Source organism: Scyliorhinus canicula, chromosome 15 (assembly GCF_902713615.1).
Source record: "Scyliorhinus canicula chromosome 15, sScyCan1.1, whole genome shotgun sequence".
Classification (NCBI taxonomy): domain Eukaryota; kingdom Metazoa; phylum Chordata; class Chondrichthyes; order Carcharhiniformes; family Scyliorhinidae; genus Scyliorhinus; species Scyliorhinus canicula.
In genome coordinates this window covers 2,407,109-2,433,756 of record NC_052160.1, presented here as the reverse complement: position 1 = coordinate 2,433,756, position 26,648 = coordinate 2,407,109, and the positions used below count along the sequence as shown (strand labels likewise).

The window sequence follows — 26,648 nt, the reverse complement described above, 5'->3', positions numbered from 1 at the left end:
TCATTGTGAGCATGGAACAGAGAAAGGACTCGCCTCAGAATGGCGGGCAAGCTGGTCGCCGTCCCTGTGGACTCCTCTCACGGAACCCTGGACGAGGGCACCAGCTCCTCCGGCTCTGCGCCACCCCAGCCGTCCACGATGACTGAGGGATGCCCGGCCATAGCGTCTAGTCAACCGTCCCCCGTGGACAGTGCCTGTTCAGGACCCTCCAACCAAAGGATGATCGACAAGGTCATCTGTGTCACCAGAGTAAAGACAACAGCAACCTACCCCCAATGCCACTCTCAGCAGGAGGGGGGCATCTGGATGTGACCCGTGAAAATGTCAGCTTAAGACACTCTAGGCACAAGCAGGGATCTGAACTGGGTGCTCTTAATTTGTTTGAAATCAATGTGTTTATGATCTGTGTGAATCAACCTTTTTGTATATCTCTGAATTTGTTACCTTAAATATCATACTCCATTCAAGCCAGAAATGTCCTGCGTGCTGTACTGGTGTCAGACTTATCACTGCCTGATCAGAAATGTCCAGGGTCTCGGGCTTTATTGGGTGGGAGTGGCCTCATGGAGTGGGTGCGTGTTATGTGTCTGGGATGATGGTAGTACCCACTGGTATGGCTGGAAGGCAGGGCATGCCAGCCTACATGATGAAATACAGAATGAGCGTGCCCCTAGTGTCCCTGCCCCTGGAGCTTCCGAATAGGTTGCTCATCGTCCTCGCCCACTGACTGTCCGGCATCAGAGCCCTCGTCTGTGGCTGGAGCAACTGCACCATCATCCTCGTGCTCAAGGGGCTCCCTCCTGGAGATAGCAAGATTGTGAAGATCGCAGCACTTCACAACCACAATGTGCGACACTCGCTCAGGTGGGTACCACAGGGCACCCCCAGATCATTCGAGGCATCTGAACCTTATTTCAGCAGGCTGATGGTCCTTTCCACCACTCCATGGCAGCAATTGGATCTCTCCTCTGTGTCTTTGGGCACCTGAAATGTGTCAACAGCCACCCTTGTTGCCAATCAACCACCCATCCAGATGAGCCTGGGCACCTGCGAGTGACAGAGAATGTATGAATAGTGGGAGTTGCCCGGGTATCTAGCGCACACCTGCAGGATCTGGGTCCTGTGGTCACACAGTCTGAACGTTCAGAGTGAAAGCCCTTCTTGTTCTTAAAAGCTCCTGGCTGGCCAGCTAGTGCCTTGATGGCCATATGGGTGCAATCAATCACTCCCTCGATATGGGGGAGCCCAGCAATGGCTGCGAAATCTCAAGCCCGCTCAGCCTGGCTGACTTGGTCTGTCCTTAAATAGATGAATCGGCTCACATGCCTGAACAGTGCATTAGTGACAGCTGACTGTGAGACTCCACAGAGATCACCTACAGCATCCTGGAGTGATGCAGAGGCATAAATGTTTAATCCCACATGATCTTCAGAGCCAAGGGTATTGGATGTCCTCCGCACAATTTGAGGCTGTTCCAGGCCTAATCAGCTGGCAGATGCTTGTCGCAGCTTTCCTTGAAGGCCGGAGCCTCCTCCGGCACTGGACCCTGGTCATGTCAAGATAGTTTGATCGCTGCCCGTACACCCTAGCAGCTCGGTAATGCCGTCTTCTGCGGAGGTGATCTCTCTGCTGGCCCTAATCATCCTGTGTCTGGACCTCGCAATCTTTGTCCCCTCTCCTCCTCCTCAGAAGAGTTGCTCCCTGCTGAGTGCACGATATCCATCAGCAGGTCAGCTAACGGGGCTAATCTGTGCACAAAGGGTGACAATATAACGGGTTATAAAGCAAAGTCGAATAGAATCTCTGGTAACAGATCATCTCTCCCTGATGTGCTTAATGCATTTTGTGCTCGCATTGAGCAGGAAGCCAATGAACTAACGTCACCTGCACCAATAGCCTTGGATACATCTATACCTATACGACCAGTTACAGCCTCAGAAGTCAGATTGGCCTTCTCGAAAGTTAATCCATGGAAAGCAATGGGTCCTGATGGGTCCCTGGTCATGCACCACATCTTAACAATAACGACACCTATGTCAGGCTCCTGTTTATTGGCTGTAGTTTTACTTTTAATACTATAATTCCAACCAAGCACAAATCCAGATACCAAACCTAGTACTTGGCTCTTCCCTTTGCAATTGGATTCTCAATTTCCTGACCCACAGACTGCAATCAGTAACGACTTCTCCTCCATGATAGTCTTTAACATCGGGGCCCCGCAAGGCTGCGTACTCAACTCTCTACTATACTCTTTACACACACATGATTGTGTGGTTAAATTTGGCACCAACTCCACCTATATGTTTGCTGATGATACGACCGTAATGGGCCAGATTTCAAATAATGACGAGTCTGAATACAGGAGGGAGATAGAGAATCTAGTAGCCTAGTGCAATGATTCAATCTCTCCCTCAATGTCAACAAAACAAAGGAGCTGGTTGGTCATCGACTTTAGGAAGCGAGGTGCAGTACACACCTCTGTCTGTATCAATGATGTTGAGGTGGAGATGGTTGACAATTTCAAATTCCTAGGTGTGAACATTACCAACAAGCTGTCCTGGCCGACCCTCGTCAACGTTACGCTTAAGAAAGCGCAACAATGCCTTTACTTCCTCAGGAAACTAAGGAAATTAGGCATGTTCACAATGACTCTTACCAATTTCTATAGATGCACCATAGAAAGCATCCTATCTGGTTGCTTCACAGCCTGGTATAGCAACTGCTCGGCCCAAGATTGTAAGAAATTACAGAGTTGTGAACACAGCCTAGTCCATCATGTAAGCCCGTCTTCCATCCATTGACTCTGTCTATATTTCTCACTGCCTTGGGAAAGCGGGAAACATGATCAAACACCCCTCCCATCCTAGTTACCCTTCTTTCCAACTTCTTCCATCGGACAGAGGATACAAAAGCTTGAGAGCTCGTTCTAACAGATTCAAAAACAGCTTTTTTTCCTGCTACTACTAGACTCTTGAATGGCCCGTCCACATATTAAATTGATCTTTCTATGCATTTTACCTTTATACAGTTGTAATTATTTGTGCGTGTTGTACTTATAGATATATGGAGTGATCTGCCAGGTCTCTACGCAGAATAATACTGTTCACTGTACTTTGGTCTATGTGACTGATTTTAGCAAGAAACAATAAACAGGACTTCCGGTAGCGGCTATGAAGGAGTAAGTCGCACATTTGGTGGCTCCCGCTCGGGTCAGACTTTTGGACCTTTTCCCCTGATTTTCTATCGGACTTGAACTGTAAAACTGAAGACAGAGGCAATTGTGTACTGAATTCCCACATCGGTGCATGGAGAGAAGGACTAGAAGTGCTCGTAAAGGCAGAAACAGAAAGAGAAGGCCTGGGCTGAAGCTGCAGCGGGAGACAGCATGGCGGAGGACCGGACCTCTGGTTTGTCGACCCAGTGGTCGACGGAGCAGCTGATGCAAGTTATTCAGGAAGGCTTTGCTAAGCAGAAACGGGACTGCTTGGACCCGATAAAAGAGTCGATTGAGCAGCTGGAGCTTAGATTGGATGTCCAAGATCGGGCGATCCAGAAGGTGGAGAAGGCGCTGGCTGAGCAGGAGGAACATCAAACTATGGTGGAGTTGGATGTGGGGATGCTGAGAGACCAGCAGAAGAAGCTCCTGGAGAAGGTGGAGGACCTGGAGAATAGGTCCCGCCAGCAGAAATTGAGAATCGTTGGGCTCCCGGAGGGGTCCGAAGGAACGGATGCTGGGGCATACATCGCAGATATGTTTGAGAAGCTGCTGGGGGATGGGGCATTCTCCCGACGCTTGGAGGTGGACAGGACTCACAGAGCACTCGTGAGGAAGCTGCGAATGGGAGACGCCCCGAGGGCAATGTTGGTGAGATTCCACAGGTACTTGGATAAGGAGCGCATTCTACAGTGGGCCAAGCAGACACGGAGCTGTAAGTGGGACAACAGTATCCTGCGGGTTTACCAAGACCTGAGTGTGGAGGTGGACAGGGGAAGAGCAGGCTTCAACCAGATTAGGTCGATCCTTTTTAAGAAAAAGGTGAAGTTCGGACTGTTGTATCCGGCCCATCTCTGGGTCACGTATGAGGAACAGCACTTTTATTTTGAGTCGCCTGAGGATGGGCTGGACTTCGTGAAAAGGAAAGGACTGGTGGTGGATTGAGAACTTTTGAACTTTGCTGCAACATTCATTTTTTTTTGCTTTTTGTTTCTCTGTTCTTAAAAAAAAAGCTTCTCGATTTTCATTTTGTGGAAGCTGTTTGTAATGCCTTCTGTATTGATTTGAGACCTGCAGAGCTGAGTGAGTTAAGGTTTTCAATCGCACTGTGGGGGATGGAGGTGTGCTTGTTTAGATTTTGGTGTTTTTCTGTCGAGCAATTGTATGGGGATTGTTTGATGTTGGAGTATGTTTGTATGAGCGGGGGGGAGGGTGGGGAGGGAACAGTAGGTGGGAGACAACCTGGCACCAGGGATGGGGGCCACCAAGCTAGCTGGGCGGGCGAGCTCACGGAAGCGCAGTGGGGGGTGTGCATATAGAATTTAGAACTTACAGTGCAGAAGCAGGCCATTTGGTTTATGTTATATGTTCGGTTTATCAAAGGGGTTGGGTTACAGAGTGTTGTTACTAGGGGGAAATGTTCTGCTGACGAGGAAGGACTTGGGCCGAGAGACAGAGAGGAGGTTGGGGGCGGAGACTGCCTGGGGGCGGGCCGGTGAAGGCGCAGAGCATGGGCTGGAGGCGGGCCCAAAATGGATGGCTGATCAGTGAAGAGGGGGGGCAATGAGCCCCACAACTAGGCTGATGACCTGGAATGTTGGAGGGTTAGATGGGCCGGTCAAGAGGGCACGTGTGTTCGCTCATCTTAGGGGACTGAAGGCAGACGTGGTAATGTTGCAGGAGACGCACCTTAGAGTAACTGACCAGATTAGATTGCAGAAAAGCTAGGTCAGTCAGGTCTTTCACTCAGGACTGGATTCAAAGACTAGAGGGGTTGCGATGCTGATCAATAAGTGGGTGGTGTTTGAAGCGGGTAGAATGGTCTCAGATGTGGAAGGTCGGTACATTATGGTTAGTGGGAAACTGGAGGGGGTGCAAGTGGTATTAGTAAATGTGTATGCGCCAAATTGGGATGTGGAATTTATAAAGAGGATGCTGGGGAAGATACCGGACCTGGACTCGCAGAGATTGGTCATGGGAGGGGACTTCAGCATAGTTATTGACCCTGGTCTGGACTGGTCAAGTTCAAAAACGGGCAGGGTGCTAGCAATGGCAAAGGAACTAAAAGGGTTCATGGAGCAGATTGGGGGGTGGATCCATGGAGATTTGGGCAGCCGAGGGTGAAGGAGTTCTCCTTCTACTCACACGTGCATAAAGTGTACTCCTGGATCGATTTCTTCATTTTGAGCAGGGCTTTACTGGCAGGGGTGGTGGACATGGGGTACTCGGCGATTACAATCTCAGACCATGTTCCGCACTGGGTTGACCTGCAGGTTAGTAAAGACAGTAACCAGCGCCCGCACTGGAGGTTAGATGTAGGACTATTGGCTGATGAAGGGGTGTGCGAGCGGCTGAGGAAATGTATTCAGAACTACCTGCAGGTCAACGACATGGGGGAAATTTCAGCAGCGATGGTCTGGGAAGCACTGAAGGCGGTGGTCAGAGGGGAGCTGATCTCAATACGGGCCCATAGGGAGAAGGTGGGCAGGGCAGAGACGGACTGACTGGTAAAGGAGATACAACAGATCGATAGGAAGTATGCAGAGACCCCAGAGGCTGAGCTTTTAAGGGAACGGCGGAGGCTACAGGCGGAGTTCGGCTTGTTAACCAGAGGGCGGTGGAGCAGCTGAGAAAGGCGAGGGGTATGGAGAGAAGGCCAGCAGAATGCTTGCACAGTTCTTGGGGATATTGGGGCCGGTGTTGATGAGGATGTTTAATGAGGCAAGGGAAAGAGGGGTACTGCCCCCGATGATGTCACAGGCCACGATTTTACTGATCCTGAAGCGGGACAAGAACCCGGAGCTGTGTGGATCCTATAGACCGATCCCCCTGTGAATGTGGACGCCAAACTGCTGGCCAAACTTTTGTCCTCCAGGATTGAGGATTGTGCTCCGGACGTGTTTGGGGAGGACCAGATGGGGTTTGTTAAGGGTAGGCAGTTGATGGCCAATGTAAGAAGGTTGTTAAATGTGATCATGATGCCCCCAGAAGGTAGGGTGGTGGAGGTAGTGGTCGTAATGGATGCAGAAAAGGCTTTAGATCGGTAGAATGGGATTATCTGTGGGAGGTACTGGGACGGTTTGGATTCGGGCGGGGCTTTATTGCTTGGGTTAGGTTGCTGTACCAGGCTCCTGTGGCAAGCGTACGGACGAATAGGACAACATCGAACTATTTTAGACTGCACCGGGGTATGAGACAGAGATGCCCCCTCTCCCCACTGTTGTTTGCGCTAGCTATAGAGCCGTTGGCAATTGCTCTGAGAGCTTCAAGGGGCTGGTCCAGGGTTTAGCGGGGGGGGGGGGGGGGGGAGTGGAGCACAGAGTCTCGCTCTATGCAGGCGGCATGCTTCTGTATGCATCGGTCCATTAGAAGGGTTGGAAGAACTCATGAGGATTCTAGGGGAATTTGGCCAGTTTTCAGGGAAAAGTGAGATGTTTGTGGTCCAGGCGAGGGGACAGGAGAGGCGATTGGGGGAGCTGTCGTTTAGATTAGTAGGGGTAAGCTTTAGGTACCTCGGCATTCGAGTGGCGCGGGAATGGGACCGGCTGCATAAATTAAATCTGGCCCGACTAGTAGACCAAAAGAAGGACGATTTTCGGAGATGGGAAGCGCTCCTGTTGTCATTAGCTGGGAGGGTGCAGACGGTGAAGATGACGGTCCTCCCGAGAGTCCTGTTCGTGTTTCAATGTCTCCCCATCTTTATTCCGCAGTCGTTTTTAAATGGGTCAACAAAGTGATTTATGGCTTTGTTTGGGCGGGCAAGACCCTGCGGGTAAGGAAGGTAATGCTTGAGTGGAGTCGAGGAGAGGGCGGGCTGGCGCTGCCAAATTTTAGTAACTATTACTGGGCAGCGAATATAGCCATGATCAGGAAGTGGGTGAGGGAGGGGTCGGCATGGGAGTGTATGGAGGCGGCTTCATGCAAGGGCACCAGTTTGGGGGCATTGGTAACTGTGCCTCTGCCGTTCCCACTGGCACGGTACTTCACCAGCCCTGTGGTGGTGGAGTCCCTGAGAGTCTGGGGGCAATGGAGGAGACATGAGGGAGCAGAGGGAGCATCGGTCTGGCCCCCAATCTGTAATAATCACCAGTTTGCCCCGAGAAGTATGGATGGGGGTTCCGGATATGGCGGAGAGCAGGGATTGAGAGGATGGGGGATATGTTTATAGAGGGGAGCTTTCTGAGTATGAGGGCGCTGGAGGAGAAGTTTGGGTTGGCGAGGGGAAACAAATTCAGGTATCTGCAGGTGCAGGACTTCCTACGTAAACAGGTGTCAACCTTCCTGCTCCTACCGCTGAGGAGGATTCAGGACAGGGTAGTTTCCAGAGGATTGGTAGGAGAAGGGAGCGTCTCGGACATTTACAAGTAACTTATGGGGTCAGAGGAGATGCAGACCGAGAAGCTGAAGCACAAGTGGGAGGAGAAGCTGGGAGGAGAGGTAGAGGATGGTCTATGGGAGGACGCGTTGGATAGAGTCAACGCGTCCGCAACATGTGCCAGGCTCAGCCTGATACAATTTAAGGTCGTTCACCGGCTCACATGACAGTGGCCCGGATGAGCAGATTCTTTGGGGTGGAAGACAGGTGTGGAAAGTCTGCGGGAGGACCAGCGAACCATGCCCACATGTTCTGGGCATGTCCGAAGCTTAGTTGATTTTGGCAGGGGTTTGCAGATGTCATGTCCACGGTGTTAAAAACAAATGTGGCGCCAAGTCCAGAGGTGGCGATTTTCGGGGTGTCGGAAGACCCGGGAATCCAGGAGGAGAAAGAGGCAGACGTTCTGGCCTTTGCTTCCCTGGTAGCCCGGAGACGGATGATATTAGCTTGGAGGGACTCAAAGCCCCCGAAGTCGGAGACTTGGCTATCGGACATGGCTAACTTTCTCTGTATGGAGAAAATCAAGTTTGCTTTGAGAGGGTCACTATTAGGGTTCACCCGGAGGTGGCAACTGTTCGTCGACTTCTTTGTGGAAAATTAATCGTCAGCAGAAGCAGGGAAAAAAGTTTAGCTGAGAGTAGGGGGTTAATAAAGGTGGGACCTGTAAGGGAGGGAGACGGCCTTTACACTATGTTTATAGTTCAGCCTCTGTACCAGCCTCCCCGAACAGGCGCTGGAATGTGGCGACTAGGGGCTTTTCACAGCAACTTCATTTGAAGCCTACTTGTGACAATAAGCGATTTTCATTCATTTCATTTCATACTTTCATGTGCATTGTTTATTGTGTTGTTGTTATAATACCAAAAAATACCTCAATAAAATGTTTATTTTAAAAAAACAATATACAGAGGGACCCAAACCTCTGGTGCCAGGTAATAGAAAACTTCTTTGAGCTCAACACTCTGATGAACCCAACACACACAACAAACAGCCTTTCCACTCTGCAGAAAGCACCTCACTCTGACACGCTGCAGCCGGTATTGCCAGCAGGGGGCTTTGTATCCTGCACTGGAATTTTAAAAGATCAATTCTGGTTGGGTCACCCGTTTGTGTTGCCCTTAAAATTGCACAGGCAATCTGACATTCCGGCTAATTGGGGTTTTAATCCCCTTTAATCTTTAACCCAATTCCCGTGGGAGCGTTCATGATCTGCGCTTGTGCCCACCTAACAAAACGGTGCACGATGATGTTCGGTTGCACGCCCGACACTATCACGCGCTATTTAACAGACCTCCGGGTCAGGCATATGCAATCCTATGAAGTAGTAAGTGCTTGAAAGATGTGAACGTGTCAAGGGTTTCAACCATACGTTTGCATTTCAAAGTTATGTTCAGCTGGGGTATGAATAAGTGTAGCAAAAATGCTGACTGTGTCCCTGGCATGAGTCAGCAGTAAGTATAGGAACGCAGTATTAAACAATTTAACTTTGCATTGTGCTATCTTGGGCAGTCTAGCAGATACATGCAGCTACTCCAGGGTACTCTTATTTCCCCAAATTCCTTCAAATATTCACTGCAGCACCTGAGAACAGATGCCGAAAGCAGATAATGCAAACAGCCTGAAACCTAGTTACAGCCATGTGACACTGAGTCTCTGGAAAGGGTTTGTTAGAATAACAGACGCCTTATCCATGTGTAGCTTCACGTCCATTTTCCAGCTATTAAACTGAAAGAATTCTTCAGCCGCTCAATCACTTAGTTTGTGCCTTCACTTTGGGATTCCTTTCACTTTATTTAACGTTCTGCTTACCTGTTTCACCTCTCACCCCAGGTCAAATGTTTACATGAAAGACCTTTGGAGTCATACACGACCTTAGAATGTCCCAAAGTACGTCATAGAATCATAGAATTTACAGTGCAGAAGGAGGCCATTCAGTCCATCGAGTCTGCACCGGACCTCGGAAAGATCACCCCACTTAAGACACACCTCCACCCTAACCTCATAATCCACTAACCCCACCCAACCTTTTCGGACACTAAGGGGAAATTAGTATGGCCACTCCACCTAACCTGCACATCTTTGGACTGTGGGAGGAAACCGGAGCACCCGGAGGAAACCCACGCAGACACGGGGAGAACGTGCAGATTGCTCACAGACAGTGACTCAACCCAGGAATCAAACCTGGGCCCTTGGAGCTGTGAAGCAACTGTGTTACCGTGCCACACTGGCACCATTGTCTGAGACAATGGATCACCCGCAAAATGTAAGTATGAGAACAGGGATAGTCTATTCACCTGTTCTGCCATTCACTTAGATCATGGCTAATATGTTCTTCAAACTCCATTTAACCATCATTGCTCCATATCCCTTGGTAACCATGACCATCAAAGATCCATTAATCTCACTCATGACATTTTTACATACCCTATGCAGGGGTATTTGAGGGGAAGTGTTCCATATACTCAGTATTCTTTGTGTGAAAATAGTGCTTCCTCCTGATTTCACTCATCAATGCCCTAGTTGTTATTTTAAGATTATTCCCCCTTGTTTTGGATCATCCCAACCGAGGGAATAGTTTCTCTGCACCTATCCTATCACCTATCATTGTAACTGTGAAGACTTTGATTATATCATCCCTCAAACGTCTGAACTCGAGAAAATACAAACCAAGTTTAAGCAACCTGACCTTGTAATTTCCCCCTTTACACCCTGCTATTCTCACCAATCTGCATACTACCCCCTCCAAGACCGAATTTAAATGCAATGTTCCAGATAAGTCCTGAACAAGGCTTTGTCTAACTGAAACCTCATGTCCTCACTTCTATGTTCCAATCTTCTTGAAATAAAGCCCAATATTCCAAAAGCCTTTTGGATTGCTTTTTGTCCCTGTGCTTTTAGTGGTGTGTGTACAAGGACATCTAAATCTATTTGTTCCTTCACAGTTCCCAGTCTCAGCATCAATTAAACACTCTGATTTGTCTTTGTTGGATGAAAAGTGGATGGCCTCACACACTCCATCTGCCACAGTTTTTCCGGCTCACTTCTATCTAACTTAGTACCATCTCTAAAATTGTACAGTAATAAGTCTTACAACAGGTTTGTTTGGAATCACTTTGTTTGGAGAGGTAGGTCCACAACCACATAAATAGACAAAGTCAATGATGCAAGATGATACTTTGAATGTGAATCTTTGCAGGTAATTAAGTCTTTACAGATCCAGATGGAGTGATTAGTAAAATTGTATAGTTAGAATCCTGGAACTCCATCCCTAACATCACAGTGGGTGTACCTACACCACATGGACTGCAGCTGTTCAAGAAGACGGCTCACCACCACCTTCTCAAGGGTAATTTGGGATGGGCAATAAGTGTTGGCCTAGCCAGCGACACTCTCATCCCTTGAACAAATATATTTTAAAAAAGAAACAGGCACATATTTTGTTTCATATATATGAGTCACCAAATGAGTGGAGGCAGCGGCTGATTTATTTGGGAAGCCACCTCCGTGAAACGGGCAAGTGAAAATTGTGGTACGACCCATTTCCTGCTCCTGCAAAAATAGTAGGTGCCATGTTCAGGGGCGGGACCTATGATTTTCAGCCTCTTTCCCCCATTTTTGCAACAAAGGAGAGATCGATATATAATGCAAGTCATTCATGACAGTTGGCGTAGGTCTGCCCTGTTACTACAACTGTTGTTGAGAATGATGTTACCACATCCCAGATGCTGTATTATCACAGTACTCTGTTGGTTATGACATTGGAGAGTCCCGGGTGTTGAAACTTACAGACAAGCACCTGTTAAATTTCTGTAATGTGAGTGGAAAGCTGGTGAGAGGAGGGCAGCTGGTGACGAGTGTAAAATTGGGAGGCTCACTGTGAACAGTAATCAACATGTCACCAGGATCTGTGGGCAAATCAAAAACTGGTCTGAATAAAAGAAAAGCATTGCTTTTTTAAAAATAAATTCTACGTTTATTGAGACAAGCTGTAAGTGGAGCTTCTGATACTATGAAAGCATTTGTTAGTGATCCTAAGAATATAATGAATGTGTCTCTGTAATCGGACACTCCCAATTGGAAGTAACAGTCACAGGGGTCCTTCCCAGGAAAACGTTTTATTAATGTCAGGAGAATTGAAGGTTACCTGCCTTCAGTGTACAGAGACACGCGGAATACCAGGCCATCAAATCACCCTGCAATCTCTTCAGTTTGCTACCTGGTTATCACTTCCATGTTTTCATTATTTGTTTAATTCTGCTTTTAATCTAAACCAATTTTGATTTTAATCTGAAAATATTTATTGCAGTATTGGCAAGCTCTACATGCTAGCACACTAACCTTTTGGCACTTGGTTCAGATGAATGGAATCAAAGAGACAAATCATTCCAGCTCCTGGACTCACGACAGGAATTCCACAGAGCAGATATTAAGCTTGGCTTTCTTCAGCTGCTTCAGCAATGACCTTCCTTCCATCATCAGTAAGAAGTCTTACAACACCAGGTAAACATGTTGGACTTTAACCTGGTGTTGTAAGACTTCTTACTGTGCTCACCCCAGCCCAACGCCGGCACCTCCACATCATGGCTTCCATCATAAGGTCAGAGGTGATGGTTGTTCACTGACAATTACACAGTGTTCTCTCCATTTGCAGTTCCTCAGATAATGAAATAGCTCATGCTGGCATGCAACATCCAACCTTGGGTGTGATAATTGTCCAGTAATATTTATGCCATAGTAGTAGCAGGCAATGACCATTGCAACAGGAGAGGGTTTGATCACCTCACCTTGATATTCAATGGCATGAAATTTTCAAGTTCCCCTTCATCAACATCGTGGTGGTCACCCTTGCGCAGAAACTCAACTGGAAGCTATATTAATATGCCGGCTACTAGAGCAGATCGCTGACTGGGTATTCTACAGAAAATGGCTCACCTCCAAGCTCCCTAAAGACTCTCCAACCTACAAAGCACAGGTCTGAAGTGTGATAGAATGTTGTCCATGTGGCTGGATGGGTACCATCCAGAACGTGGGATGCACAGCAGGATGGGTACCATCCAGAACGTGGGATGCACAGCAGGATGGGTACCATCCAGAACATGGGATGCACAGCAGGATGGATACCATCCAGAATGTGGGATGCACAGCAGGATGGATAAAATCCAGAACATGGGATGCACAGCAGGATGGATACCATCCAGAACATGGGATGCACAGCAGGATGGATACCATCCAGAACATGGGATGCACAGCAGGATGGATACCATCCAGAACATGGGATGCACAGCAGATGGATACCATCCAGAACATGGGATGCATAGGAGCATCTAAACATGGCCCCTGGCTTCTTTAATAGCAGTTCTTAAACCCAGCCTCTATCACCTTGGAAGACAAGAACATCAGGTGCAAGGGAATGTTGGATTAAACCCAAATAGAAACAAGTTGGGCAGGATTCCCCATTCAGCAACGGCAGAATCGCAAAACGTGATTGGGCGAAGAATTGCATGTCAGGCAAAAATCTTGGCCGGCGCTGGGCACCCGACGGAATGTCATACTCCGGTGCCTTCACATGGCGTTGGCATATCATTAACAGGCCTGACCCTGTATTCTCTGAGCCCTCTTCGATGCTTCACCCCCGCCAGGAGGAATTGCTGACGGTGGGTTTCACTTGTGGTTTTAAAAATCGAGAAACAGGTGCCGCGGCTGCTGAGGGAGAGAGGAGATAGGACGTGTTCCCAGAGGCATGATGGTGGGCTGCCAGCTGGCTGGGGGGGGGCATTTGCCAGGGCCAGGGGGGAGTGACCAGGGGATGGGCCCTGGGGTTGGGGTAACCCCCCCCCCCCCTCCCCCCGCAGTGGCTCCGCAGGGGAGAGGTGCGGAGGGCAGAGTGCCTGGGGTAGGCGTGGAGATGGGGGCGGGGGGAAATGTGGGGGGGAGGGACATGTGGGGGCAGAGACTGCAGTGCAGGCCAAGGCCACTGTGTAGCCCGTTGGACCTGGCACAGAGTATGCACCATGCTAACATGTCTGCCTTTCACCGCCTGCAGACAAGTGACTTCGGAATCCAACCAGGAATATTGGCCTTCATAATTTCCCCTGCAGCCTTAGAACATAGAACATACAGTGCAGAAGGAGGCCATTCGGCCCATCAAGTCTGCACCGACCCACCCAAGCCCCACCTCCACCCTATCCCCGTAACCCAAAAAACCCTCCTCGCCCTTTTGGTCAGTAAGGGCAATTTATCATGGCCAATCCACCTAACCTGCACATCTTTGGACTGTGGGAGGAAACCGGAGCACCCGGAGGAAACCCACGCAGACACGGGGAGAACATGCAGACTCCGCACAGACAATGACCCAGCAAGAAATCGAACCTGGGACCCTGGCGCTGTGAAGCCACAGTGCTAGCCACTTGTGCTGCCCGGGGGATGCACTGAGGCTGTACGAGCAGGAGCTGCTCGGGAAGACCCTGCAGTGTGGAGCCTGCCCCAGAGCAACAGGAGGCAGTTGGTGAGGATGGAGAGCTGGCCGCTCAACAGGCCGAGGAGGAGGTGGGAAGGACACACTGCATCAGGCTTTGTATGTACTGGCAGCACCTGTCATTCTTGGACGTGCCGGGCCGGACATGTTGCTGGAGACTCCGACTGAGCAGAGGGATATAAAGCGACGTACCTGCCGGATCATGGCACACCTGGAATCCGCTCTCAGTGGCCATCAAAGTGACGGCTGCCCTGAAACTTTACGCCACAGGGCCCTTCCAGGCACCATTTGGGGACCTAGAGGATCTTGCAGACCCCGGAGCACAGGTGCATCCATGCCGTCACCGAGGCCCTATATGCCCGGAATATATTAAATTCGATGTGGACCGAGCCCACCAGAATGCCCGGGCAGCGGGTTTTGTCACCATCGCCAGGATTCCCCAGGTTCAGTGGCTGATCGATGGGATGCATGCCTCCCTACGCGCACTGGCCCCTGACGGGCCAGTCTTCACAAACCGAACGGGATTCCACTTGATGAACGTGCAGATGGTGCGTGACCATGAGATGCACATTATGCACGTCTCTGCCCGATATCTATGCAGTGTGCACAACGCCTTCATCCTGGCATACTCGATGGTTCCTGACATTTTTGCACATCCCCGGGTGAGAAATTGGCTCCTGGGTGGCAGGGGTTATCCGCTGGGGTCATGGCAGGCGCCCCATTATCTCCTCCTCCCCTGGGGTGCCCGATGGCCCCCCCGGGCTACTCTGTGGGACAGGGGTGCGACCGGAACAAACTCCGGGGCTCCCCCGCCACCTGGCGCTGCCAGTCCTGGGGGCCCACTCTCGTATTGACGAGGGTTTCCACGCTCACGACCATGGAGCACAGGTACTGGGCCACTTCCCTCTGGGACTGGTACAGCTCAGCCAGCACCAGGCACTGCCGACGGCGCCCTCAGCTATAATCCGTTGTGACTGGGCCACGCTGAGGAGCGCCGCTGCAATGTCCAAGTGGCCCTGGTTACATAGCTGCCTGTGACAGGGCAGCCCTGTCCTGTGCCCTTGGCCAATGCCTGTACAGAGTGCCCAGGCCTCGGACATCCTGACAATTACACAGTGTTCTCTCCATTTGCAGTTCATGGCCAATACCTTCTCCCCCAAGGCCTCCACTGTGGACACCACCTGCGCGGTGTTGGCCTGGGTGGCACGCATGGTCAGCACCGCCTCCTGCCCTGCACGTGGTTGGACCCCTCCAACTCCACCGCCAACTGCTGAATGGTCGCTGACAGCCCCTCATGTAATCTCTGGCTCTGTGTCTGCATCTCCATTATTGATGGGACCGCCCTTTCCAGAAGCCCAAGACCCGTCTGGACAGCAGCTAGGCCTGGGGTCGGGACCCCCTCTGACTGTCTGGCCCCTTGGGAGTTCCGCCAACCTGATGTTCTGCAGCACGTCAGTGGTGCGCACCAGATAGTGCCCAACCGAGGTGAGTGTCTCTGAGATGGTGGAGAGTTTTGGTGCCAGGTTTGCCATGGGAAACTGCAACGCAGTGGGGTCTCACTTGATTGCCCAATGCCGATCTCCACCTTGATGACTGTCCTCTCTCCGGGCTCACCGACCACGTCCAGTGAGGGGCCGCAGGTCCGGTGGTCTTCTTTCTCTCTCTCCGGTTATGCGCTGCCTTCTCCTGGAGGTTGGAGGGGCAGACAGAAAGTGCACCGCGTTAGACAGTCGGACGCGGGCAGCAGGGGGTGGGAAGCTGGTGGTCTTCGTCTTCAGGGCACCCAACCATGGCAGGCGTTATGGATGCTGACTTGTGATGCAGGGGAGACGTGTGCACACTGCCAGCGGGTGGGGTTCGGTCGTCCTCCGGGTTGGGAAGAGTTACAGGTGTTCGGAACGGGTTGGTGCCAGGGGCACAGTGCTGCCTACTCACCCGGGTCACCTTGAGGTTGTGCAACCTCTTTCTGCTCTGCTGTCCAGTCCTTGCAGTGGAGCCCACAGCACTCATGGCCTCTGCCATCTGTGCCCAGGCTTGGTGTAGTGGCGGGTGGCAACCTTCTTTCCATCTTGGTGAATAGGGTGGCCTGCCTTTCCTCCACGACGTCCAGTGAGGCCTCGAACTCTGCATCCACAACTAGGGTGCCGCTGATCTTGCGGCCATCTTGTTGACTAGGATGAGTGTGTGTGAGGGGAGTGGAGTGCTGATATGCGACTGCAACTTGTCAGCATCTCGAGTGTCAATCCTGAGTCTGTCGAATCAGATATTGATTTTCATTGGAATCTATCGCGTTCCACGTGGCGACAATGCTAGCCCATTAATGGATCATGAATTGCTGTGGGACGGGCGCCAATTTTGTTGTTATAGATGTCCACCAATTCAGTCCCGGCGTCAACACTTTCTGAAACAGAGAATCCGGCCCAATGTTGAAAAATTTTATTTTTTAAATTTAGAGTACCCAATTATTTTTTCCCCAATTAAGAGGCAATTTAGCATGGCCAATCCATCTAACTTGCACATCTTTGGGTTGTGGGAGCGAAACCCTCGCAAACACGGGGAGACCAATGTTGAACATATAAGTGGCTACCAGCAAACAAGTATGTATGTTACACTCATAAGTAGAATATTCATCAGGAACAAAAAGGGTAATGAATTTAGGTTGTTCTTGATCGGAGCTACATCTCAACCCCATGAAGATGCATTGGATTCTACATTCATACCTCGATCGTAGCACATCTACTTTTGCTAGCAGGATACAATGCCTTTGTCTAAATAAAGACGGATTCAAGCCAGATTTGTTCAGCTCTGCAGTACAACACTTGGCCAGTCTTTGCTCAAGGTTGCTAACTTAAGGTCACTTCCTGTTCTGTTTCTTTAATCTGTCAATACTTTTCAATTTTTCTTAGACTTTTCTGTTTTATGATAACTATCACCCTACCTTTAACTATTTCAACACACTCTCCTGAATTCAAGTTTAAGATTCTGTTGTCTAAACCCAGTTTTACAGGAATTCCGTTCATTCATTGTTTCTGCACCAACTGCCCTATCTTGGAATGATTGATGTAAAAAATGGAAAACGTACAGTTGTGAAGACTTGTGGGTGCTATTTATCATCCCGCTCCTTGTGACAAGTGTGATCATCTTCTGTAGTTACGGCATCACACCTGTCATTTTGGGGCAACTTTTAATTTTAGCCACGTTTATCACTTTGTGACACAAAATTATAAATGGCAGCAACTGAGTTTAATCTGTGGATCCTTTAAGTTCCATCAACAAGGAAACTAATTTTAGTGGTACTTGACTTCTTTTGCTGCAGGTACGTTACCTTGTCAGACTTTCGGGCTGATTGAAATTCTGAATATCAACCAGAAAATCGAAGTACAGTGTTACTCCACTGACATCTGCATGTCATATCTATTAGGCCATATTCTTCTGGCGTAATAATGGCCTGTGAATGACACACATCATTTTAATATGAAAGTTCAGCAGCATTTTGTGGCAAGGAAGGTTTTCTGTGAATTGCAAATCACGACAAGTTGCTGGACAATTTGGCCCACTTTGTGAAAGTGGCATTGCACCCTTAATCTCCCCTTGACTTTCACAAAATTGCAGTTGGCGTACATCAGCTTTCTATGAAATTCACCACCGGAAGTTAAGCCCAGTAATTTATAGCATAAGCATCCTTTTAATTGTATGATAATTGCGAATAACTGCCAATTACTTCTGTCGCCTGGAAAATTAGCTGTTAAAAGTGTTCTTTAAAAAGTCTTCCTTCAGATAATGAATTGTTGGAGACTTTGACAATGTCAAACTTTTGCTGTCTTTTCTGTTTTTTTGTCTTTTTTTTGCAAATATTAGGATTATAAGAATGTTATGTTTTGGGACTATGTCTTTAACTTTGGGTGAAATGAAGAGGGCCATGTGGTCTTAGAATCATGGAATCACTAAAGTGCAGAAGGAGGCCATTTGGCAAATCGAGTGAACCAACTCTCCGAAAGCGCACCCTACCGAGGTCTGCGCCCCCATCCTTTCCCCATAACTCCACTTAAAGGGCCAATTTAGCATGGCTAATCTGCCTAACCATCTTTGGACTGTGGGAGGAAACCGGAGCGCCCGGAGGAAACACATGCTGACACGGGGGGGGCGTGCAAACTCCACACAGTCACCCAAGGCCGGAATCGAACCAGGGTCCCTGGCGCTGTGAGGCAACTGTGCTAACCACCGTGCCACTCTTCTTTTCTGAAGTCTAACTAGAAACAAGCTTGGGTGACATGACTGTGAAAGATTCGAGGGGCCGAAGGGCCTCTTCTGTGCTGTTGACCTCTGTGACCATCTTCTTGAGGGCATTTAGAGATGGACAATAAATGCTGGCCCAGATCCCATGAACAAATAAAAAAGTTAACATGCATTCCCTTTAATTACTTAATTCTCTATAAAAACAAGACATTTGTATTTGTATTCATAGCCCCACGTCAAAACTTTATAACCAGTTGGAGCTATAAATCAAACTGAATTGACAGCCACCCCACTGTGATAATGATAGGTTATGGAATAAGTCATTATGCAGAAATCTTATAATGATTAATGTCTGCCATATGTCAGCCGACAGAGTGAAATAGCAAACACTGATTTTAACTGCATACTGCTTATTTTAATCTAAAGGCCAGAGATGTAACAACTTTGGCAACTTGACAGTTCCCTTGACAGCTTGACAGTTCGAATGGCTTTAACCACTTTTTATGCACATTCATGTCTACTTTAAACAATCCCAAAAGGCACTTAACCTGTCTAAAGAGTTAGCCTTCCTTTCCAGAGACAGCTTTAGAACTGCCTTTGAAAGATCTAAAATCCACAAAAATGCTTTGGCCATTCCAGTTATAAAAATTGGATTTGTTTGTAGTCAGCTTTTTACATGTGCAACTGCCTCCGTGAATCATAGATGTGAAAACTACAATCCACCCCCGCCTCCCCCGGTGAAACTGGTGAATGTTGGGTTAGGAATTGGAGCTCTGACACCATTTTGGCGAAGTAAGACCCTCTCGGGCTCAATGAAAATTCAGGCAGCACCCCTGAATGATACCGTTTTCTGGAGAAGACAGTCGGACAGCATCTTACTGATTTCCACCTTTAACTACACCTGCCTGGCTGTTGTATCATTTATCGATATGATGTCCAAAGTATTCTACTGCTGCAGTGCACTTAACATATCTCTTCAAGATGGCATAGATTAAAAGCTGTAAATGCTGAGATCAATCGGGATGCCATTGTCAGACAGATGTTTGAGGGGTGAGAGATTTTTGTAAATGTTTCACTCTAGCTCAGGTGAGAACAGCATGGACTGACTAACGTCTCTTTGTTATGCTTGCAAAGTATCGCTGATATATATGAATTCGAGAATTACAGATGAATATTATAATTGAGCGATTTTTTTAAAGCCTTTATTGCAAGAGTTAAAAATAAATTCCAACCACACATGCAAAATTCTTTGGGCCGTTTGAGCTCCATGTTAGTAGCTTAAGATATTAAACAAGCTAATTAAATTCTAATCTTGTTACTCAATCATCATATGACAATTTCTAATACTCTGAGTGAACGTTGCGATGCAAATAAGGTTTGAAAACGGTATAGTGCACAATTTGAATATTTTGGCAGTAGGATATTAATTCGACATAAGAGCTCTTATAAATATTGTCTATTCAAATTAAATTTGCTTTTTCTGTATCATCACAGTTTAATTGTACAACATGCCAAATCAAGAATGTGCCCAGATGTTAGCTGGCTTTGGTAAAGGCTGCAGCACCAACACAATTCTCACTGACCAGGCCATGGATATACCTGTGCTCAGGGACCAACCTTATCGGACAAACATTTCGAAGGAAGTAGAGCCTGTGAGCCACCGTGGTGCCAGACCTATGCATAGAAGTACACTGATACTGGAAAAAAAACCTGCTGTAACAGATTATACAAGTTCCTATAAGCAAGTAAGCTCCCTGATAGGCATGTTATGCATTTACAGAAATAAATGTCAGTTGTCTATAATAATTGTGATGTGGAGATGCCTTTGCTGGGCTGGGGTGGGCAGAGTAAGAAATCTCATAACACCAGGTTAAAGTCCAACAGGTTAAAGTTCACTGATGGAAAGAGAGTGGTCATGTAGAAACGGGGCATTGAGTATAAGAATTGGCAAGTCATGTTGCAGCTGGATAGAACCTTAGTTAGGCCACACCTGGAGTACAGTGTTCAATTCTGGTTGCCACATTACCAGAAGGTTGTGGAGGCTTTGGAGAGGATGCAGAAGTGATTTACCAGGATGCTGCCTGGTACGGAGGGCATTAGCTATGACGAGCGGTTGAATAAACCCGGTTTGTTCTCACTGCAACAAAGGAGGTTGAGGGGCGACCTGATAGAGGTCTACAAAATTATGAGGGGCATAGACAGAGTGGATAGTTAGAGACTTTTTCCCAGGGTAGAGGGGTCAATTACTAGGGGGCATAGGTTTAAGGTGCGAGGGGCAAGGTTTAGAGGAGATGTACGAGGCAAGTTGTTTACACAGAGGGTAGTGGGTGCCTGGAACCCGCTGCCGGAGGAGGTGGTAGAAGCAGGGACGATAGTGATGTTTATGGGGCAGCTTGACAAATGCATGAATAGGATGGGAATAGAGAGATACTGTAGCCACCTGGGATGGCCACTTACAACCAGGAACAGGGAAGGTCGCAAAGCATAGTGGGTAAAATGGACAATGCGAGATTCAGGCAGGCTCAGAGCCTGAAACGTATATTTGCGAGTGAGGAATCCAGACGGTATCGAAACCCCAACCGATTAGCATTTGATGGTCCATCTGCCCCAGACAAAGGACTGGTGCTTGAGCGACCGGTACAGTCCCAGACATTCCGGCGCCACTCCCTGTACTAGGGAAGCGTAAACAACAGGGTCAGTGACTGCTTGGGACACGCCCAGCCATCCAGACACCCGCCCATTTATTGGTTCGAATCGAATATAGTGATCAGGGATCACCCAAACTGAAGGACCGCCCAAAAGAGCGCGAAAACCCCCAGGAATAAGAAGAGAGTCCGCCATGTGTTCGGCCTCTTTTGGATCTGGCGCCCCGGCAACGACCATCTCCAATCGCAGCCCCACCAGAAGCAAGTTCAACGCTCGCTACCAGACGGATGAGCCTAGCTGGGCAGCAGTTACTTCTACAGACACGATAGATCCAGAATCGAACAATGGCCGCTGTTTCTCTGACCTAAGCCGGGTGCCTGAAGTTAAGTACAGGTTGTCTTAGTCGATAGTGTAGTTTAACTAGTAGTGTTTATGTTGCATGACTAATTGAGTGTAAATAAAGTACCCTTGACCTTGAACTAACTAACTGGTGTTTGGCTGTTTGATCGATAGCCGGTTGAACCTTGTGGTGGTATCATTTGGTGACTCTGAGCATTAGAATATTGATATCCAAAGGAAGGAGGGCAACCTCACTGACAGCCATATTTACAGTAGGTAAAGAAGGCACAACAATACGGACCCCAGAAGTGTAGAAGATTTTAGTTTAGACGGACAGCATGGTCGGCGCTGGCTTGGAGGGCCGAAAGGCCTGTTCCTGTGCTGTACATTTCTTTGTTCTTTGTTTTTTGTTGATGAAGGAGCAGCGCTCCGAAAGCTTGTGATTTCAAATAAGCCTGTTGGAATTTAAGCTGGTGTTGTGAGACTTCTTACTATAATAAATGCAGCATTTAATGTGCTGAACTGTATCAGACTTAATGCATTTTTGAGTTCAGTTCAAATCGTTTTTTTGGCCTCCTATTTTCTCTCCACAGCCCATGGTGTCGGCACCGTGAACACTACTTTTAATATTGTTCAACCCAGGAGATTACAACATTGATCATTTCTACATGACCACTCACTTTCCATCAGTGAGCATCTAAAATGTGTTCACTGTTTAAACTTTAGTCCCTATTGTCCCTTCAGCCACACATGACTGAGAATCCCACATCAAACACAACCATCTTCCTCACATTTACACTGCCACTAATTGAATAGGGGTCCAGAATTTACCTCTTCATCGACCCATGAGAATAACACCAAACACATTTTTTGCAATTGTTGGTGCCACTTTGATTAATCATAATGTACTATTTTCTACAGCACCTAATTCTGAGCTAAATAATGATCAGTTTTATTACCTCCCCAACTAAAAGTGGGCAGCAATAATGTTTGCAACCTGTTTTATAGCCTGTTTGTCTGCAAACAATATGGATTAGCCTGAAGCCTCCTCAGTCAGATAGAAGCTCATAAAAATATTTATTTTTTCAACTTTGTAATTGCGGTGCAGCAGCCAAGCTTAAGCAAAGGGAAAAGCTTAAGGAAAAGCTGCGTATTGAAATCATGTTGAATAAACAGCGGTATGTGCACTACAAAGTGCATTCCTCATCTATAGATTTCACTTTGAGCTAAAGGGGAATTTCAAATGTTATCTTCTTGCTTCTTATGATATAAGGAAAACTGTGCGAAGATTCTTGCTCTGATGTTCAATCAACATTTGGTCCAGTAATCAATTGTACTAATTTTGAATGTGTAAAAGCAGGTCCGATTCTGCCACGGCATTGCTGGGATCTTTGGACTTACAGCGTGGTTGTGTTTGGAAAGAAAGGGCTGGCTCACAAAAAGGCATCAGATTTGGTGGTAATTACAGAGAGAAAAAAGGGCAAGTTCCAAACTCCAAATTCAAACATTGCAAAGCTGCTGTGGCCTTATGGATATGACACAGGCTTTCTAAGTCAGGGATTGTTGGTTTAAGTCCCACTTGGGGTAGAGCAGACTTTGGTGTAAAACAAATGGAAAGACACGTTCTCTGAACATATCACACTACTGTGATGGCCAGATAGGAATTGGGAATTGATACAGCAAGGAAGTGTGTGCTAATCATTGTGACGCTGTTGTAGAGCGGTCCACTTTGCACCTCTCCTTTGTTCTTTTCCCATAATCCTTTACATTTTTTATGACAATTAATTTTTCAATTCTCTTTTCATCATTCGTGTTGTTTATTACTGTTTGTTACTGTTGCTTATTACTTGATTATTAATGTTTATTATTGTTGCTTATTACGGTTATTATTACTGGTGATTATTATTGTTGTTTATCAGTGCTGAATCTGCATCCACCAGCCTTTCCAGTTCAGATCACAACAACGTACTTTGTTTTAAAAAAATTGATGGGCCACGCGGTGGCGCAGTGGTTAGCACTGCTGCCTCACGGCACCGAAGACCCAGGTTCGATCCCGGCCCTGGGTCACTGTCTGTGTGGAGTTTGCACATTCTCACCCCCACAACCTACAGGATATGCAGGGTAAATATACAGGATTGGCCACGCTAAATTGCCCCTTAATTGGAAAAAATGTTTTAAAAGAAAAACTTCTAAAAAAAATAGTTTACTGATGTTCTTTTCCTTTAAGCTGTTTCCTCGTATTATTCGTAGAACCGTAGAATAGTTAGAACACCGAAGAAGGCCATCTGGTCCATCGTGTCTATGCTGTCACTATTGACCCTCCTGCTACTGAGAAGTTTCTCCTTAATTACTCTGTCAAAACTGTTCATAACTTTGAACTTATCAAATCTTCTTCTACCCTTCTTTGCTGTAAGGAGAACACCCATTAACCTGAAGTTCCTCACGTCAGCACCAATCTAGTGAAACTCTTCTGCGCTCTCTCTGAGGCCTCGACATTTTCCCTGAAGTGTGATGTCAAGAATTGAACATGTTTCTCAAACTGAGGTCTAAGAAATGTTTTACAAAGGTTTAACGTAACTTTCTTGCTTTTGTACACGATTCCACTATGAATAATAATAATAAAGCTAAAGATTCCAATCTTCTCAACTTGCTCAATATGTATTTGTGCGAAATTTTAATTACTTACTGTTTACAATACAGCTTAAAAGGAAAATATATTCAGACTTGTTCAATACAATTTTAAATCCAGTACGTTTTGTTCCCCTGATCTGTGGATTCTTGGCGTGGTTCTTGGTTACTGGTATGCCTGATCTATCTTCCCTTCGACAGACTGTCTGGACTCTGACACTCTCTTGAAATAGTTTATTAGTCCTACATATGAATGAGTTACACGGTCGGAATGATGCTTTTGGGCTTGGTGTGTTCCAACCTCATGGTGAGAGTCTAACACATGACTGACTGATGTCAGTTATACTTCCTCATCGAGACGGGGGGCTTCACTCACTTCAATGGCACTTCCGTTTCTGGCTGAAGGTGAAATTGCGTAGCCTAATTTTATTCAGATTGGTGTTTTTCAAACTTTTTTTCCCGGGATCTACTGTTGCCAACCAGCAGACCTTTGTGACCCACGCCGGCCGACCTTCGCGACACACGCCACATTTGCTTACCTTTAATGCAACAGGTGAGCCTGCTTGGTCTTCGTGATCTCACTCAAATCAGGTTCCCAGGGAGGAGAGGGGAATGTGCATATCAGGTGCAGAGTTCAGCTGGTTCCCTTGTATAGTCTTCACCTTTGTGAGAACGGAAAATCCAACCTCGGATATGTAGACAATTGTGAAGGGCAGGAGAAAAAAAATGCTTGTTTTACTCAGCACTGGATGGTCCTGTGGGATGCTACTCTAGACAGCTTCATGAACTTGTGGCGTGTTTTCAATGTGCTGTCACAGGTCAGGTGCAACAGATCAATCTTCTCATTTGGAGTCAGCTGCAAATTAATAATTGACTCTGGGATCTCAAATTCAAAAGGGATTTTTCTCTTTTCTCCACATTTTCTCTTTCAATATCTGAAACTTCTCCTCTGGAAAGTAGCGACAAAAACTATTGATCAGCGCAGCCAGATGCCGGAATAAGGCTTACCGATCAATTGACAGTTCCCTTACTTACAGTTTTCTTCTATGCGCCATAGCAGTGTGGGGAACGGGTAGTAGTTTTGGTTTTGTACTCTCACTTTCCAAACCTCTTTGTGGCTGTTCAGCGGAGGCCCTGAAGCTCTGTACAGAGCTAACACTAGCACTGCTCTGTCCTGTAATGGACTCTCCTGTGCAGTTCTCTCCAGCAGATACCAATGTGAGATCCTAGCCAAAGGTACACTGCCTATTTTTGTCTCTGACTGTCCCTTGGAACAAGAGGATCCATCTTCACACACGTTCTGCCTTGCTTGCTGGCAGCTAGAAAATGGAAGAAGCTCTCCTCTCCGTACATACAGGGCATTTGGCATCAAGTGTACATGCAGGGGGCATGACCTGCTCACCGTTGCCTCTTCTGGTTGGCAGACTGCATGGCCGTTAATGCAGCCGTTCTCATTTTAAATCCCAGTAGCGGCCTTTGGGATCTCCTTTCAGGATTGGGCACACCGCAACCGATCACTCCGCGACTTTCCGATACCTGTCTGCATGGGTCATGACCCGCACCACGAGAAAGCCTGCTTTAGTTGACTGCACAGGCAGGTAGTGCTAAAGGCACAGTGAGGTCATCTGACCTACTTTGTGCCATTTCCACCTCAATTGCACTCAGTGGCCACCACACCAAATAGAAGAAGGTTTCAGGTTGTTTGGTACCTGGGAAACGGACAAGGGGAATTTGATGAACTGAGCACATAAACTTTACCGACGTTATTGCTATCAGCCATTCTATCATCTGTTGTGAGGCAGCCATTCCCTGTGCTTCACACTGCCCACAACAGGTTATCTTTTTGGCAGAAGTGTAATGGAAGAAGGCCAGGCTGATGGGGTTGTGCAATAGAAGAATGACACCCGCCTGCTTATCCATACAAACAGGTCCAAGTATAATAATAATAATCTTTATTACATTAACACTGCAATGAAGTTACTGTGAAAAGCCCCTAGTCGTCACATTCCAGCACCTGTTTGGGTTCACTGAGGGAGAATTCAGAATGTCCAATTCACCTAACAAGTACGTTTCTTGGGACTTGTGGGAGGAAACCGGAGCACCCGGAGGAAACCCACACAGACACGGGGAGAATGTGCAGACTCCACACAGGCAGTGACCCAAGCTGGGAATTGAACCTGGGACCCTGGAGCTGTGAAGCAACAGTGCGAACCACTGTTCTACCGTGGGTTTCCCCTCTGCTCTCATGTCATTTGGCTTCATTATGTCCCTCTCCAAAAGTTAAAAAAGAATCCTGAACTGGGAAATGTTCTTTTAGATTTTTCACTTTTGACATATATTTCACTTATTTTGCCAGTCTTATACGAGTCGGAGAATTCAACCGATATTCAAATATTCTGGTTACCCTGATGAGATACAACACCTTGGTATGAACACAGATGAAAAAGAACATTTAACCACACACAGGGAAACCTTTTATCTAAAGGAAGTTATACCAGTAAGTTCTAGAACTTGTTTTATACACAGACAGCTGTGCTTATATTTTTGTATATTTAACCATTTGAAATAACATTACTCCGCTTTTTACATTTTAATTTGATTTGAATTTTAATTATATTTAAAATAACTGTTAATTTCTGTATAAGCTGTTTTATTAATTATACATTTATACCCAATTATTACCCATGAAAATATTAATAATAAATGCTAGAAAGTCAATTCCTATAAATGTACCA

The 26,648-nt window shown here is 47.2% G+C and overlaps 1 protein-coding gene across 4 annotated transcripts in view; it reads left to right on the top strand.

Annotated features, from left to right (window-relative positions):
• LOC119978261 overlaps window positions 1-26,648 on the top strand; it is a 57,298-nt gene that overhangs the window by 694 nt on the left and 29,956 nt on the right. For all 4 annotated transcript variants that reach the window (XR_005463413.1, XM_038819741.1, XM_038819743.1 and 1 more), the window contains exons 2-3: window positions 19,795-20,045; window positions 26,270-26,410. Coding sequence is in view for 3 of the 4 variants with exons in the window: in XM_038819741.1 (XP_038675669.1) it covers window positions 19,809-20,045; window positions 26,270-26,410 (378 nt within the window). In the remaining variant the exon portion in view is untranslated. The remainder of the gene's footprint in view (window positions 1-19,794; window positions 20,046-26,269; window positions 26,411-26,648) is intronic.